The following is a 16646-nucleotide window of genomic DNA, read 5'->3' on the forward strand; positions in this document are numbered from 1 at the left end:
GAAAATCATCTGATCTCTGGTTCTGACAGACATCAGAGGAAAAGCAAATCTAGACTGGGGGAAGGAAATGGATTCAAGTTTTCCAGCTAGCAATTTTAAAAGGCAATCACAGCAGGATGTCACGTTTCCAGAAAAAAGAGTGATATATGCTTTTTGTCTAGGATAAAACTCATGTTCAGTGTTAAAAAACAAACAATAAAATATAATAATCAGATACTTTTAAGCAGTTCACAAGGAAAGCATACTAGTGCTTAGACATAACCTTGGTTTCTAAGATTAAATAAACTAAAATCCTCAGGCAACAAAGGGAAATGCAGACGATGCATTTGGTCCAGAACTTAATTCCACAGAAAACAAACGAATCAAGAAAACCAACCAACCAGTAGGGGAGGAAAAAAAAGAAAAAAAGACAGACACTGAACTTTGAATACTCACTACTTACAAATGCAACCAAAATTGCTACTTTAGTCAGCAATATTGATTTGTTTTCACTACATGCAACTCAGATCACAAAGAATTTATAAGGTTGGTTTATAAATTCTTAATACAAACTGGCGTATGCACAGTCACTATAAAGGCCAGGCTGTGTGCATAATCAGCATCGTTATACGAAGAAAAGCTGTTCATGTGGGGTCACCAGGGGCAAAATGCAAAGGCTCCAATTAGTTCTTTACTCACTTGGTGTGTCATAATAAGCTTGGAATATTTTCAGCAAGGTACAATATACACATTACTTTAAAACACAAGAAGTAATATCAATTACTGGAAATCTTTGATTCATGATTCAACTTGTAGCCAGAGTCACACAAGAAAGATTCATGCATTTAAAAAGAATATTTACCTAGGAGCTGCAGAACAAACTATCATGGGGTCAAAGTTTAACTTCTGCAACCACAATTTTTATGTCTAAGCATATTCTTTCTTTCCTTTAATTCATCCCAATGTACCTATGCCATATAATCCTCCTTGGAAGCTTAAAGTTCTGTACTGCCACAGAATCAAGATCTGGCTGCTCCCTGACTGCAGTAAGGAACTACAGATGAGCAGTAGGATGGGTGCAATGTCTAAATTAATATTTTCTGTCAATGTTAATTTACTATGAACTAGTAGCTTCCTACCGTTTTAATCACCTTTGTGGCAGGTGTTTTATGGTTACAAACGAAAAAGAGAACCATATTCTGATACACCGATTCTAGCTTACACTGCAGTTCACACCAAATTTTGTGTTTTGAATCTCAGTGAGCTTATTAGGGATGTGCACTTATGCAGTAAGAACCGTGGCACTCTGATCTTAGTTTCAAAATGTCATACACTCCTGTTCAGATTTTCTGTTATTTTGTGTAAGTCCCCCAGTACTTGCACACCAACTGAGCTTAAGCTCTAGCCTCTGCTTTTTGTTATCACTGCATAATCACGCAATCTTGCCCCTGTCTAGTTTCTTTCTGTTATTTTCTCAGCGTCTTACATGGGTAGGAGCTGTCATCAGCTGCAAACTGCGATGGACTCAGTTGTTGTTAGTCAAAACAACAGTGGCATTTATCCCAAGCAATGCCTCTTCTGCTTTCAGCATGTTGAGGGACATGGTTTAGTAGGAGCTATTGGGAATAGGTGAACGGTTGGACTGGGTGATCTTTTAGGTCTTTTCCAACCTTGGTGATTCTATGATTCTATGAAACTTTCCCTGATTAGCAGGGCTATTATAGATCTTAATTATGGACTACCATGTATAAACAGCATAGAATACTATAACATTATCCACCTTCTTGTATCAATCTATACTCTAATTTCTTTCTGTAATGGTAGGAGAAGATTTCCCTGCTTCTTGTAATTATATTAAGAACAGAATTGAGCTTGCTCAGCTAAATACGAGTGCGAGTACTAGGGGGTCTGTCTCTCACATCCCTGCACGTTAAAACTTCTGAAATCACCAGGTAATTCAACAAAACTTAAAAGAAGCACAGGAGTTGCAGAAATATTAAATTTCTATAAGGTTATGGAAATCAGTAATTGCATAGGGGAGACCCAGTTAATGTTGCCACGAAGGAAAAGGCAGACAAATCTTGGCTGCTCTACACTTTGATGTTTGGCCAGCCATCTGCTGCCTATCAACAAAAACCTAGCTCTGATTAGCCACAGTGTGCTTTCTCTCTTGCCTAATGGGATGTGTTGAGGGAGTCAACGAGGTTCAGGGAACAAAGTACATAATCACAAAAGAACAGTTTAACTACAAAATTTCCACATTCTCAGAAGTAAAAATGAAAGTTACATATGGAGTTTAAGATAGACCACGTTCTTTTATTTCTACAGCTTAATAAGACAAATGGATCCACTGATATTAGTACCCTTCAAGGATAGGTAGTATATCATACATAACATTTAACCAGTGCCTGTTCTGCTTTCAGCATGCAGGAAAGTACCTAAGGTAGCAGAAAAATACAGATCAAAGTGACCTTAAAAACTTTCTTTCAATCCTCAAAAAAATCCCAATTTTTATTCAGTAACATCTAAACAAATATCAGCAATATGCCTGCTCTTCACTACAAGTATGTATTAAACTTCAAAGCCAGAAAAATCACTGTTGATACTTATAAGATTCTACATTAGAAACTTTGTTTTGGAGTGTTGAACACATTCAACAAAGGCAATTCTCTCAGACATCTCACCCACCTACAAAAAACGATCTTCATAATTTAAAAAAAAAAAAAAAAAAATTGTAAATACACCAGTATTTACAAATGTGATTTCATGTATTGGGTTATTTTTGTTTAAAATTATACTTAGAGAAGACTTTTATTTACTTGTATTCACTGGAGTAGGTGGTTATTTCACTGTCATTGTGTAACCACTTAAATTCCAAGGGCCAGCTGCCTTCAGCAAGGCACGTAAGGACGAGTCGATTTCCTTCCAGGTGGATCTGGGGCAAGCCTGGCTCTGTCTTGAAGTATGGAGCAACATCATCTGAAACAGAAACAAAATAGTTCTGTAAGTTAAGCAAGTGTAGCACCAGACACCAATTCTTTGCTCCTTTTTTCCTCAAAACAAGCAATGTAACAGCTACAACATGACTCAGTAGTTAAGGCATATGCTATTATATTTATAACCAAGCTTGCTAAGGAAATTAATTCCCAAGTATACAAAATCGTGATAACCTCAGACTTTGCACATATTTAGAAGGAAAGTGCATATTCAACCAACATTTTGTCCACATTTAGTACTTACACATACTGTCTATTGTGCTAGACAACAAACAGCTCTATTAGTTTGTTTTGTGCTTTTTTCCCCCATTCTCTGTGAGGTTTAAATCCACTCAAAACTCTTTATTTTTTTAATAGAAAGCACAAGAGTAATCTCGGATAGGAATGATTATCACAGCAGGAGAAGTCTCAGGGTAAATGAAGAACTTGAAGAGGAAAAAAAAGAGTTTAGAACAGAAGATCTCAAAGAATTACACAATAAATGTGTTTTTCAATATTACTGCTAACCAAAATGCATTAAATTATATTACCCCAAACCACTAACAGATTTTGAATTAGGGTACTTCAGTAATGTTCAAGAGTCACATGTAGTCTCAAACTTGTTCTCCTGTGGATCACAAACGTTCAAAATACTTCAAGCAGCATGACTCTCAACTGCTAAATTGCCATACCTCCACTAACAAGCAGATTTATTGCAGTTCTAAACCCGTTGGGACGCACCCCTTAGTCGACTCTGGGAGATCAAGGCTTTCACACTTCACACCTCAAATTTCTACTTGTAACTCTGTCAGAACCATAGACTGTTCATTTAAAAATTTACAAATGCCTTCTGTCATCAAAGGAATGGGTACGTCTGTGCGAGTAAAAATACACAAATGTTATGCTAAAGGCCTGAGATTTGATGTGAAATACAGAATAATATTACAGGCTGGCCTGTAGAGAGGACGTGAGGTCACCTCCTTGGAGATGGTCCCAAGGGTGAATGGATGCAGGCAAGTACCCCAAGCAGGAGCACCCAGTGCTGTGCTCCCAAGTGGGACCCAGAGGTTCCTTCTCAACTCAGGCAGTCAGTGAATACTTTGAAAGTATCATCAATGTTACCGACTTCTGGGAGACTCCCAAGGGAGTTTTGAGACAGACTGCCAGGAGAGATGCCAGTCTACCTTGTGAAAAATACACTGGCAAAGAGGTGCATCTGTATTTAAGGGAAGGGGTTGTACCACGAGTTTCCAAGTCCTACAGCACAGGGTTCCACTGCTGAGTTAAAATAACTAGCACTGAGTTCACTGAAAATAGTTCTATTTACCTGCTCGTATTGAAAGGCTCATGGAATGAGGTCATTCGTTGTTCTTCCCTGAAGAAAGCTGAACCATTTACAGTAAGACCATAACGAAGCTAACTCCATAACTCTGAACCTCTACCCAGGTAACTCGTTGATCCTTTTTTTTTTTTGAGGGGTTTAAAGAACCTAACAAGATAGCACCTTTCATTACTTCACTCTGAGTTACCCAATTACACATCTCAGTTTACATTTCTCCAAGAGCAACTGATTTACTCAAAAGGCAGCCTGCTGCCCACAGTCCTGTCACTCAGCCATACCTCTCTCACTCAAACAATCCCAAGGCTGTGATGCTGCAGCCCACTCACGGCTTTCCCCCATTTAGAATACCACAGTCAAGCTGGTATTACATGAAAACGGTTCTCAAAATTCAATCCAATTCTGTTAGAAGCTAAAATTTAATAGACCTAGGGGAATATTTTGATAAAGAATATGCCATGCTTTATAAATTATCACAGCTCTCTGGAAGATTTACTTAAAGCCTTGGAGTAATTTTATCTTCTAATCTTTTATTCCTGACTTCCTCATCAATCAGATCCCATCAGTTTATCAAATTCAATTATGTAATCAGAGCTCACTAAATATTCACCGAAAGCACAAATGAAAATAAAATAATAGGCAAGGATTCCACGAAGGAAGGCAGCGGTGAAGCTCTAATGATATTGGTATGGCACAGCGCCGCTCACCGCACAGGTAGAAGATCCATATGGCATTCCACAGATGTCACCTACAGGGACAAGTCTGGGTGTTGTAGAGCATCACAGGGAAACTGGAAAATCAGCAGGCATAACGAAAGCTATTTCACAAAGAAAAGTGCAAAAAAGGAGGAGCTGGCTATGGGATAGAGAACAAAGTGCATCTTTTAATAGGCATGGGAGACTTGGACTTTCATATAAAACAGGAAAGTCTCACTTAAGCCTAACTTTGGGCAATCAACAGTTTTCAAGTCGGAAGGCTCTCTTAATTTTTATTCTCTTGAAAAAAAGGAGCAAAAAGATAAAAAATGCATTTGAGTCCTAGGAACAAGAGTAATAAAATAATGGAATTAGGACTTTTAGCTAAGAGAGTTTCATGACTATAAAAATGCAAGCATTCACATTACATGCTGTTGCTTTCCTCTGACTACAATGTGGGTTAACACTTCCAGCCTCTCTGGCTCTTCAGCTCAGCTGTCTTAAAAATAAAAATAAAATGTCTGAGCTGCAAAGAGGAATAAAAGGATAAGATGCGTATCAGTGGGTGCATATATCCAGCTTCTGCAATTTTTCCAGCAGGTCTGCTTACCAAACACTAACCTCCAGACTGGTGCCCTTAAAAAGGATGACATAGATTTATTTTCATGAAAATCTTAAGAAAAAAGCATGACTGAATGTCAAAATTATCTAGATATTTGCTCCAAAACCTGTCTGCCTTGCTTTTATGCATCGTTAAATGGAAAGTTACATTATACTGCCAGGTTAGCCTGTCTGTTTGCTTTCCTTGGCACATGAAAAGCTTAGATGAATTATATCTCAAAATATATTTTCGAGGCCCAATTTGACAATGCACATACACCTCTGGTTGGTTTAATGCTGACAGTTAAACACGCGCAAAAAAATTCCTAGATGCATTTGTTACCAACTTTGGGCTTCTCCCCCAGCAGTTGAGGTTTGTCACAGGAGCTGAGAGGTCTCATTCTGTTCTCCCTGAAAACTAAAAATCCATATTTAATCTTGAACACCTCTACCCCACTGAGAAAAGGGAAGTTGACAGACTCCAGAGAAGTCCCACACCATCCACACCTGTGAAAACCACTGAGGCTGCCCAGTTACATCTTAGCAATTTTCCCTTTGGAAATCCAGACAAAATCACTTGTTCATATCCTGAGAAAATGAGTAACAGTTTCAGAGATGTTCAGAGAAGGATTTTAGCGAGTACAGAGAACAGGTTAGCACATCCTCACAGCCATTACAATTTGTCTTCATTAGATAAATCTGTTCTCAAATCATTTTAGGTGAGACAATATTGAATATTAAAAGTAGATTAACCTGCTCATGAATTAAATCAGAGGAAATACAGCTCAATCACTAATACATTTCATTTTTACCATCAATTCCCATAACTCAGTTTACCCAACAGGCATGATATTGAAAACAAATTTCTGGCTGCAAAACTTTTCGTTGAACTCTAGCAAAAACACGACTTGTTTATTAAAATGCACATCTATAGTGATTCCACCTTTTTGGAGTTTGGTAAAGCATGACTTCCATTGCCCTTTTTCATGCACATATGTAGCACATGACCAGCTGACACAGAAGATAATATCTCTGAGCAATTTTCCAGGAAAATGAGACTACAAGCGCTCCATACAGTGGCAATTACAAATGCATTTGCACTCCCTATTTGCAAGGAAAAGAGATGTGAGCTATCTTAAGTTAGGTTAATAACTGCCACAAGAACAGCTTCTTAGAAGACCTATGTTGTACATTACACAACAGTTAAAAAGGAAACAATCAGGAAGCTCAAACTTGAGACAATCTTTTCAGCAATCTGAGTAAAAAGGTGAAACTATGGGCAGCAGAATCCCATCAAAAAGATTCAAGTTCAGCTGTGGAATTCATAAGCCAATGCTTTGGATTGCACACAGTAATTGAGCGTGAGCTGCTCTGTGCTGATTGACAGCTGATAACTGTAACCTTCTGGGGAATCACAGCCATTTCCTTCTTATTCACGGCTTAGATATGCAAAAGATTTTTCTCTTTTTCTTTTTGAACTGATCCTAATTCCTGACACGTATACATGCATGTACTGGCTCCGGATCCAAGTTGTACGCTTTGATAGAAATAAACTTCAATAGCTTATATAACATATGTATTTGTAAGAACTACATGGTGAATCTTGGGAAACGTAACAGGAAGTCAAACTGAACTCATATATTTCAGTCAATCTTCGTTTTATTTCAAACCTTCTAAAATGCATTCAAGTGGTGTGAAAGTTAGTGTATGATCTATATGTAACTGTCAACGTCAAACACACATGAGAGCACTGAGTCACTTTAACCGTATTGATTTGCAGTAAGGCTATTTTACCCAAAATATTGGTATTTGAGATTCAGATTTTCTTGGTTGGAAGTGTGACATAAATCACTAAATAGAACAATTAAATTAAAATTGCATCATACTACCTAATGCTTAGCCTGGATTTGGGATGCATCACAGTGAATATTTCATTAAAGCACCGGGTTATTTTTCAAGTATACTGCCATGGTTCAGAATTTTTGCACAGTAGTATAAAACATTTCCTTAAAATGGATTTCTTGAACTTTTATCAGAGACAATATCTGATTTCATATCAGAATAATACTGAAGCACATGTACTTAAAACAGCATTTAAATAATCAGTTTCATGAAGTCAACTAAATGAGCCCACGTGGCCCTTTTTTGTTCATGGTAGACAAGGAAGATAATGTACTTGTTGAACACGTCTGCTATCATCTCTAAATGCAAGTAACTGCTGAGGTTGATGGATGATGCTTTTAAAGGTTTAATTGGGGATGGAATTAAATTGTTTCAGGACTCAGCAAGTTCTGTGAGGGAACCTGCATATTTCTAGAATAAGTGACATTTATTTCTTTTAAATGTACAGTCAATGGAAGACAAGATTTCAATAGGTGCCTTTTTTTCATCTTGAATAGGTAAAATAACTAATTGGCTTGTCAGTTATTGGATAATTGCCAATCATTTGTTTGATCTGGATAGAAGGAATATTGAAGTTAAGATAACATACCTGTTGCACAATATCCCAATAGGAAAACGAAACATCCTGTAATGTATAGATATGATTAGCTTTCAACAGCTCAGTAGAATAAGAGTCCCAAGTGGCAAGGATAAGTGTTTCATACTGATGGTTGATTTAATTAAAAGCCCTCTTTTCCTTTTTTTTTTTTTTATAATAAAAAAACACAAAACTTCAATCAGTGGTTCTCTCTTAGAATTCCCCTCTTGTAACCATGAATTCCATGTTGAATTCCTCATTTCTTAAACAGATAATGTTTTACCAAAATCTTGATGAATCGATGGTATTGTTTAAAAGAACAAACATGACAGATCCCTCAGACTTGTGCAATACTAAGGTACACATTCTGAAACGTGTTGCTTCAGGAAAACCCGCCTTGTTTTAAAGCACAGGCATTTCATAATTTTATAAAACAACCGCATGTTTTATTTTTGTACCTTCTTCCATTTTTCTCTACAAACTGCTGAAGAAATTACAAAAATAGCTGAGCACAACATGCAAATATAAGACAAGTAAAAGCCAGAGCAGTATTTTGATGATTAAAAAAAGAATATCCTACTATCACTTGTTGCCTAAAACTCTTTAAGCATAACCTCTGGTGTTTATAAAATCTGCTCTCTAGCACTGTCATCTATTTAAAGACCATCCTTTCCATCACTACAGACTTCTTGAAGATATCTTTTCCCTTTTGAGAAACAACTTTTTGAGGCTTGCAGCATTCGAGCAGAAGCAGGACTGAAGGGAAGAGTGCCCACAGAAGCACAAAAAGAGACCTGGATTCTGACAGAAAACATCATGCTCAATAACATCATTCTGTTTCACATTCCATATGACACGCTCTGGGTTATCCCCAGTGAGAAAAATCTTCCCACATGCAGTTATACAGTGTTTTTCTTAACATTGATTTCTTTAACAGAGCAGACAAGAAAAAGAGCCAATACTATTTAAACTGAGCCTCAAGCAGCACCCGCTGTACTAATCCAAAGTCTGATCTCCCAGTTTAATTTCTATACCTCATTTTTTAGTTTCTCTTTCTGGCTCACTGTCATATTTGAGTCAGGACGAGGAAAAAGAGGTGGGTATTTTTTTTTATATCAGAAGGCAATGAAACAGAACACAGAATCACAGAATTACTGAGCTATACAACTGAAAAATCGAGAAACAATAGATGATTTTCTTAAATTACGTACGATGTAATTCATTCTTTTAACAGAGTGTAGAATGATTCTTGGGAAATGTTTGTAAGTGAATCAAAATCGAAGTTTCTAAGATGAAAAAGCACCACAGTATAATCAAGCAGGTAAATAAATGAGAACCCATCAAGTATCAAAACCAAACAAAAAAGTTCCAAAGAAATCTACGACCTCTCTAGACTGAATTGGTATCAAAGCATAACCTCCATTCTTTTTATATTCTCTGAACACTTAGTGATGTTTACAGAGACTTCGTGAGCTCACAAGGAAATAAGAAGTTACAGTTTAAATCTCAGTACACAGCAGGACAAAGGCTAAGACTGCCTTACAGAAAAAGAATCCAAGCAGTGCAGGATTTCCCTCACCACCTAGCTGCAACTGAAGCTACTGCTGCTGCGACACAGTCTGCACTCTCCAGCAGTTGTAGAGCCAGCTCCAATTGCACTGGTGTCTATGTAGATACACTGAATATTCCAGTGGATGGCAAAATAACACCCTACAGACAAATTAACGGATAAGATATATTATAAACATACATTCTACTAGTTTGTCCCTAGTATAAGAGGAATTCTGAGTTGCTTTTGTGGAGATTAATTAAATGCAAACGGTGTCAGCTGAGCAGTGGCTGGAAGGACCAGCACAGAATCACATGTGCAGCAGAAGGAGACAACAGCACAGTGAACGCATTGCCAGGCTTGGAAAGGCACACAAGGTCACCTATGTATTATTTCAAGGAGAAAATTATTTCTAAGTGGCAAAGTGGCCATGAATAACCATAAAAGATATAAACACATCTCCTTTGATGAAGAGAGTGAATGGGAAATGATTTGTGCACAAACCTTTGTTCAACCACAACACCCACTCCTTACAGCTATTGTTGTTTTGTTTACACGTAGCTTCTAATTTTCTTTTTTGCCCTTTAAACTTGAAAATGTAAATAGGCCTCTAAATTGGATAAGGCCTGTCTCAACAAACTCAATTCAAAGGACCTCAATGGTGCTATTGAATTCAAGGGTGGTAAACGCACAATCATACGCCACAGCAAACAGACGCGAGATTGTTCACATCCTTCTGTGATGCTGAATTAGGGCAGAAAACACAATCAAAGCAGAGCCCAAAGTTCACAGAACTCAATTCAAGTATTCCCTTCATATTAAACTGACTGTGCATCAGACGCCCACTCAGTGCTTGAGTCAGGAACAGCAGCACACACCGATCTCCTCACTTCACCTGAGCACTTCACCACGCATGTTCTGCAGACAGGTGCTTCATGCCTGTTTGTGTGCTACAAGGAGACCCAGCTTTGTGCTTTCATGAGGTAGGGCAGGCACCAATTAAAGGCCAGATCAAAGGCGCTTGGAAAGCCTGACATAAATTGGCTACCTTAATTTTCTCTAATACCATCACTTATTTCTGCATCTTTTGCACTAAATCCTTTCAGAACTATCCAAGTGGAATCTTTTCACCTCCTCAGGGATAATGCAAGTATCTAAACAGTATGGAATTATTTTCAGCAATATGACAAAACATGTAATTTCTCCTTGTCAGAAGTTAGAAGAAACCGTTCGCTGTTCTTGAAAACGTAACTCAGCTTGACACATCTGAAGGCAAAAAAAAAAAAAGCAGTTTATTAATCTGAGTATTTTATTAAATTTTCTTTTTGGGTTATAAATAAGCAGCAAGTTAATACCGTTTTCAACTTCTGACAGTTGTAATGTTAATTACATGTACTGTGTTTTATAAATCAATACTTTATGTAAGAAGTGTTACTTAACTTGCCAAGCGTAGCAATAGATCAATGCATTTACTGTTCTTGCTAACATTGATGGATGACATACATCAAAAGGATACGTAAAGGAAAAATAAGGGATCTATTTGTAAGTGAGACAGGGTTAAAACCCAGTTAGGTAGAGAGGGAGTTTAAATAGTGTTTTGAAAACAATGTCCTAACTTTATTAAGGTTTGTAAAGACGTGAATGACTTGTACCTCCCAAACTTACCGTGTGTGTGTGTGTGTGTATGTGTGTTTACACTTAAGAACCATGCTCCCATGTTGGTTTCACTGTAAATCTAAACATACTGCTAGATAATAAAAAATAAATCAAACATAATTGATCATTACTGTTGGTAAACACACTACAGTCAATGTGCTTACAATTTTAAAGGACACACCACTAAGATTTGCATCGTACATCCAACTTAAAGACTGCATCCTCTGCACAAGGAACGATATGAAAAGAAACCGCTCTGCTAAAAATCATTCTAAGAGCTTGTACGACTGCATCCAAACAGTGTGAATGGACGTACAGCTCATTGTTATTAATATTCATTATTTATTTGTGCCACCTGAGAACACATCGAGTACGTTAAAATTAGGAAGTACCATAGAGCTAAAAGCTGTATAACAACAGCACATCAATTAAATATTAAAAGGCAATATCAGGGGCATGTGTACACACAGGATGTATAATTCTGCACTGAAGTAGGAGGAAAATTTGTTTTTCTTCTGTCATGGATAGAACCTTTCAGGAAAAAAGTCATGACTACTCAATACTTAGTGTCAAAACCACAGAACAGCGGAAAACACCCCTTTACATAAAATTTAGCAAAACTTTCTCTTTTAATACATTGTTTTCAAAGCTACAGAAAGTTAAGGTATGTGAACTTGAAGTGTTCCCCTTTGGAACTAATTCCTGTCTGTTATATTTTAGTGCAATTTATCTGACTAGAAAATAAAAAGATACCTCTGCATGATATCATCAAATCATGGATCTAAGCACTAGCAGACTGTATTAGATCCATCACTCTGCACAACAGTTACAAAGAATGACCAGCATTTATTTCCTAGTCGCGCTAGCATGTTTGTGAGCTAACTAATGAAAAGGAACAACTGAAAAAATAGCAGTAAAAGCCAAATAAAAAGGACCATTTAGAGACCTCTCCGTTAATCAGACTGAAGAAAGATTGAACTGCTTAACAAACTCTTTTAAAGTAGAAGAAATGAAACTATTTAGTCTACAAGCCGTGGCATCTCTTGGAGGGCAGTGAAGTACATGTAATGAGATGCCAATTAAGTGGAGAGAAGTCAGCAGATTATCCTTGTAGTTCAAGCATTTTGTCTCAAATAATCTGCCAAACGATGCCCCCTCATAAAAATCATTCTTACAATTTGTTAAAATTAGCATGAGTATAGAAGAGCTTGGATTGAGTACTGTCAAGAAAACTTGTTTTTCTCAGGTGAGCAGGAAGCTGTGCAAGCCCCCAGTCACCACAGTGAGGTGAGAATATCTTATCCCAGGGAAAAGTGCCAGATCTGCACCTTTCAGCTGTCTGTCCTGCTTGAAGATGGGCGTCAAATGAAGATGAGCTGAAGGGAGGAGCCCCTGCAGAAGCACAGAGCCTGGTCACATCTCACTGGTGCATACAAGTTGCCGAAGAAGAGAACCACCAGAGTCCTATGTTTCACCAATTACATCACTGCCCTTGCTCAATCCAACTCAGACAAATAGTCAACCCTCTGCTCTTTACTTTGAATCTGCACCTCCTGCCAATAATGAAGACATATTTGAGAGGAAGATAGAGAAAGCCTAAGTCTTGATTCACAGATTCCTGTACCCTGCAGGATGTGAGCTCTGGGCAGGTTTACAAGCTCTGTGGAGCTGCTCACTGGGAAGCAATCTGCTGCCTTTGCTCCCTACAGGATTTCACAAGTCCCTCCAGTCATCTGCTCTTGCTGTACGCTCTCCCATACATCACCGTGCTGACAATCTAGAAACTGGACCAGATGGATGTATAACCCAAAACAGAGTTGTTTGTTAAATCTAAAAGCTATTAATCAAAACAATTTCCTTTATTAAACTCCGTGGGAGAAAGGGACAAATATATAGCTGCCATAATACACGCTTACTGGGAGTGCATCACAGCACAAAAGCAGCCCCAGGTTATCGTCACCAGGCTCCACCAGGGAAAAGTCTGAATAGCAACATTCTTCCTAAAAAAAGAAAAGCAGGTTAGTGCAGGACAAAGAAAGGAGGAAAGGGCATCTAAATGCTTTCCTTTAGTAGATAAGGTATGTTATTTTTTTTCCCCCTACAGAGAAAATAATTACATTCTTTGAAAGGACTGGCAACTTCAGTTATTTTTAAACAAAGAACAGCTCTGTGCCTAACACGAGCACTAACTTGTTTTTAGAAAAGCAACAGCTGACACTAGATCAACAACATTAACTTCAGCTTTCACCAGGCACCTAATGCCAACCCAGCTGGAAAACTACCTGGCCTATTTGAGGTTTAAGAGTCACAAATAACCCTTACTGCTCTCCCTCTTCTGCTTCAGTAATTCTTCAGTGTTCCTTCTCTATAGCACTAAAAACATCGATACAAATTTTCTCGTTTCCTATGTAACACTTTACAACGAAATGATTTATATGTAACAGATATGAAAACATTTCCATATTAATAAGAGAGAAAAATCTTGTACAAACAAATTAGAGAAGTGCAGTCCTCTAGTAATACCTGGAAAATGGTTTCTTGACCGTTTCACAGGGATTTTTGAGAGTAAGGAAAACTCTGTGGCTATTATGCTCCAGCCTAAACCACACCTTTGAAATTAACAGATCTGGAGGAGGCCACTGAATTAGAAATTGGTTGTAATCCCATGGAGACACTCTGATACAGAACTTATTGCAAAGAAAGCTCATTCTACACACTGAAATGAGACAAATCCACGTGATGCAAGCAGTGTGGGGAGCATCACCATCGCTGGCACTTCCCTCCCTTTAACAAGGACAGCACATGTGATGCTCCTGCTCTTGTTCTTAAAAGAACGAGCAACTGAATTGAGTACACACACACAGAAGAGATTGGCCCCCCAATTATTTAACTTTCTGCAGTACATTCTAACCACCCTACATTCAGTATTTTAAGAGATTGTCACAAATACTTACTCAACATTTCTCAGAATTAGCACTTCCACTGACACAGTTGATGCCAATGTCTGTTATTAGCATTGATTTTAAATGGCTTGTTGGCAGAGTAGATCTTCTGAAATACATGCTCAACCAGAAACAGTGCCTGACTGAAATGCAAGCACATTATTACTGGCTCATTAAGAAGCAAATCAGTTGTTTTTCTATTTGTTTAGCAATACTCAACAGGTACTTATTTTGAAACGATTTTAATGTGGAAACATTAAATTAACATGTTCCGTGCTTATAGGAAACATTTATTGGACAAAGGCCAATTCCATCAGCCTCACATCAGAAATGATCATTTCTAAATTAAAGCAACATACACTAAATTACTTCTCTGCATGTGCTTCCTCTGCCAGCTCACTGGATCCAACAGAAGCTGATGAATTCTACTGATGAAAACTACTTTGTGTTTACAGTGTATCTCGATGCAATTATAAAAAAATAAAGAAAATAAACTGTATGCATAGCAAGAAAAAAAGAGCGACTTTCTACTTCGCATATGCAACCAAATCCTGAAAGTTGTATATGCAGAAGTTCAACGATAACTTCAGTTATATCAGTAAACATTCCAGATAAATTAGCTTCAACATTTTTTCTTTTTTAGTTTTGTCTTTTGGCCTTTAGTTTATACCAGCTTAGGAGCACACAGAAAATGTACAATAGTGACAAAACAATGAAGCAGTAAAATAATATGATGATGAATTAAAATATATTGTTTTCATTGAGAGTCAATAGGGCAAATACTTTCTAAAAATTATGTTTCCCTTTGACAAAATCAGTATAATACTTGCTGGTACAAGCAACGAAAAAACTCACATAAAACACTTCCAATTTTGCTTTCCGTTTTAATGGCTGCAGGCAAAATTCAGAATACATTTGTCAAGTTGATATTATCAACACAACAGGGGCATGCCTGACTTGTTCTACATTTGTTCTCAAAGTTCACTTTTAGAGGCCATCAACCAAGAAGGGAGAACATAGGAAACCAAAATCATTCATACTAGGCAGGCACAGAAACATGCTTTCAAATATTGAAAACTTTCAGTAAATATTATCACATATTCTTTGCAAGGCATCAATCACATTTCCCTTTAACATTAAATACAAAACTCCAACCAGTCTGGAAATTAGAGGTGATGCACACTCTCTCTTTGCTCACAGTTTAATGAGACATCCTAGTCTGATCTGTGACAAGTAGTGCCAACATCTTTAGCTTTCTTCCTGACATCTGAAATCAATTTCAAAGACAGATCTTTGAGAAAGCAAGAATATTACAGGAAAGGAGGGAAGAAAAGCATTCTAAAAGAAAACTGAATGCACACTCCTGGTCTTTTTTTCCCCACTTTGGTACTTAAAGATCGTTTGCATCGTTAAATAATCTGAAGGAAAACACCATTAAAAATTCTTCAGTGTATCTAAATGTTAATCTTGTGCCTTTGAAATGGATACCAGAGAAATAGTGAAAGCAATTCTTTGATATTACATTCTGTAATATTTTTTGTTCTCTTTAATAATACCTGGACAAGGTTTATTTCCATATACTTAATGAAAGCTTATTCATTTAAAAAATACATGCCTTTGAGCATCTAGTTTTTCTTATTTAATTTTGTGGATTTCTCCTTTTCAGCCTAAAATATACACAGAAAGAACAAATTCATCGTAGAGACCAAGAAGCAAACCATGAATTGTGTAATTCTATGACACACTCATAGACTTAACGACCGCATTGTTAGTATGACTACACTGATAGAAATGATATTCATCAAATTATTTGCATGTAAATAAGCAAATAAGTCGCCAAGCCCCTAACACTGAGGTTCAACATTAAGAACCACTGCAGAACACTGCTGTTGTACCAGAAGTTGCAGCATCATTTAATAGACTTCAAGGATAACATAGAATGGGTTCCAGCTGCTTATTTTTTAGAAGGGTTCAATGATAGCAGAGCAAGAAGCTTCACTTTGGCACCAACACGACGCTTGTAAGAGAGGAACTTCAACAGCTGTCCTGTACAGATGGTTGCTTTTACTTACAAAGCTTTGAACTGAAGAAAGATCAGATCTACAGGTGAGGGACCTTTACCTTGCTGCTTTGCTCTCACAGTTGGCAAAGAGGGGGAAAAAAAAATAAGCAAGGAGACTACAATAAACTTTTTGTTTACATTATGCTCAGAATATTTCTTATATGTACAAAACCAGATGTTTGTTTGACTTCAGCAGTAGGCTGTTATCATTAGAGGCCTCAGAATTCTTTTGTAGAATAAAATATAAAACAGAATTTTGTTTTCCTGTATTCCCATCAGATTGTCTTGTGTTACAAAAAATGAAAAATAACAAAAAAATAGCAAATACAAATAGCAGGGAGGGAAATAATGTGACTCAAAGTGAGTCAGA

General features: G+C 37.3%; 1 protein-coding gene across 2 annotated transcripts in view; it reads right to left on the reverse strand.

The window, feature by feature from the left end:
* The window catches only part of SDK1 (sidekick cell adhesion molecule 1), a 363255-nt gene that overhangs the window by 267120 nt on the left and 79489 nt on the right, over positions 1-16646 (reverse strand). For both annotated transcript variants that reach the window (XM_042828025.1, XM_042828024.1), the window contains exon 2: positions 2799-2958. In XM_042828025.1, the coding sequence (XP_042683959.1) occupies positions 2799-2958 (160 nt within the window). The remainder of the gene's footprint in view (positions 1-2798; positions 2959-16646) is intronic.

Source organism: Centrocercus urophasianus, unplaced genomic scaffold (assembly GCF_019232065.1).
Source record: "Centrocercus urophasianus isolate 14NV4802_14NV808 unplaced genomic scaffold, USGS_Curo_1.0 seq_29, whole genome shotgun sequence".
In the NCBI taxonomy this organism is placed as follows: domain Eukaryota; kingdom Metazoa; phylum Chordata; class Aves; order Galliformes; family Phasianidae; genus Centrocercus; species Centrocercus urophasianus.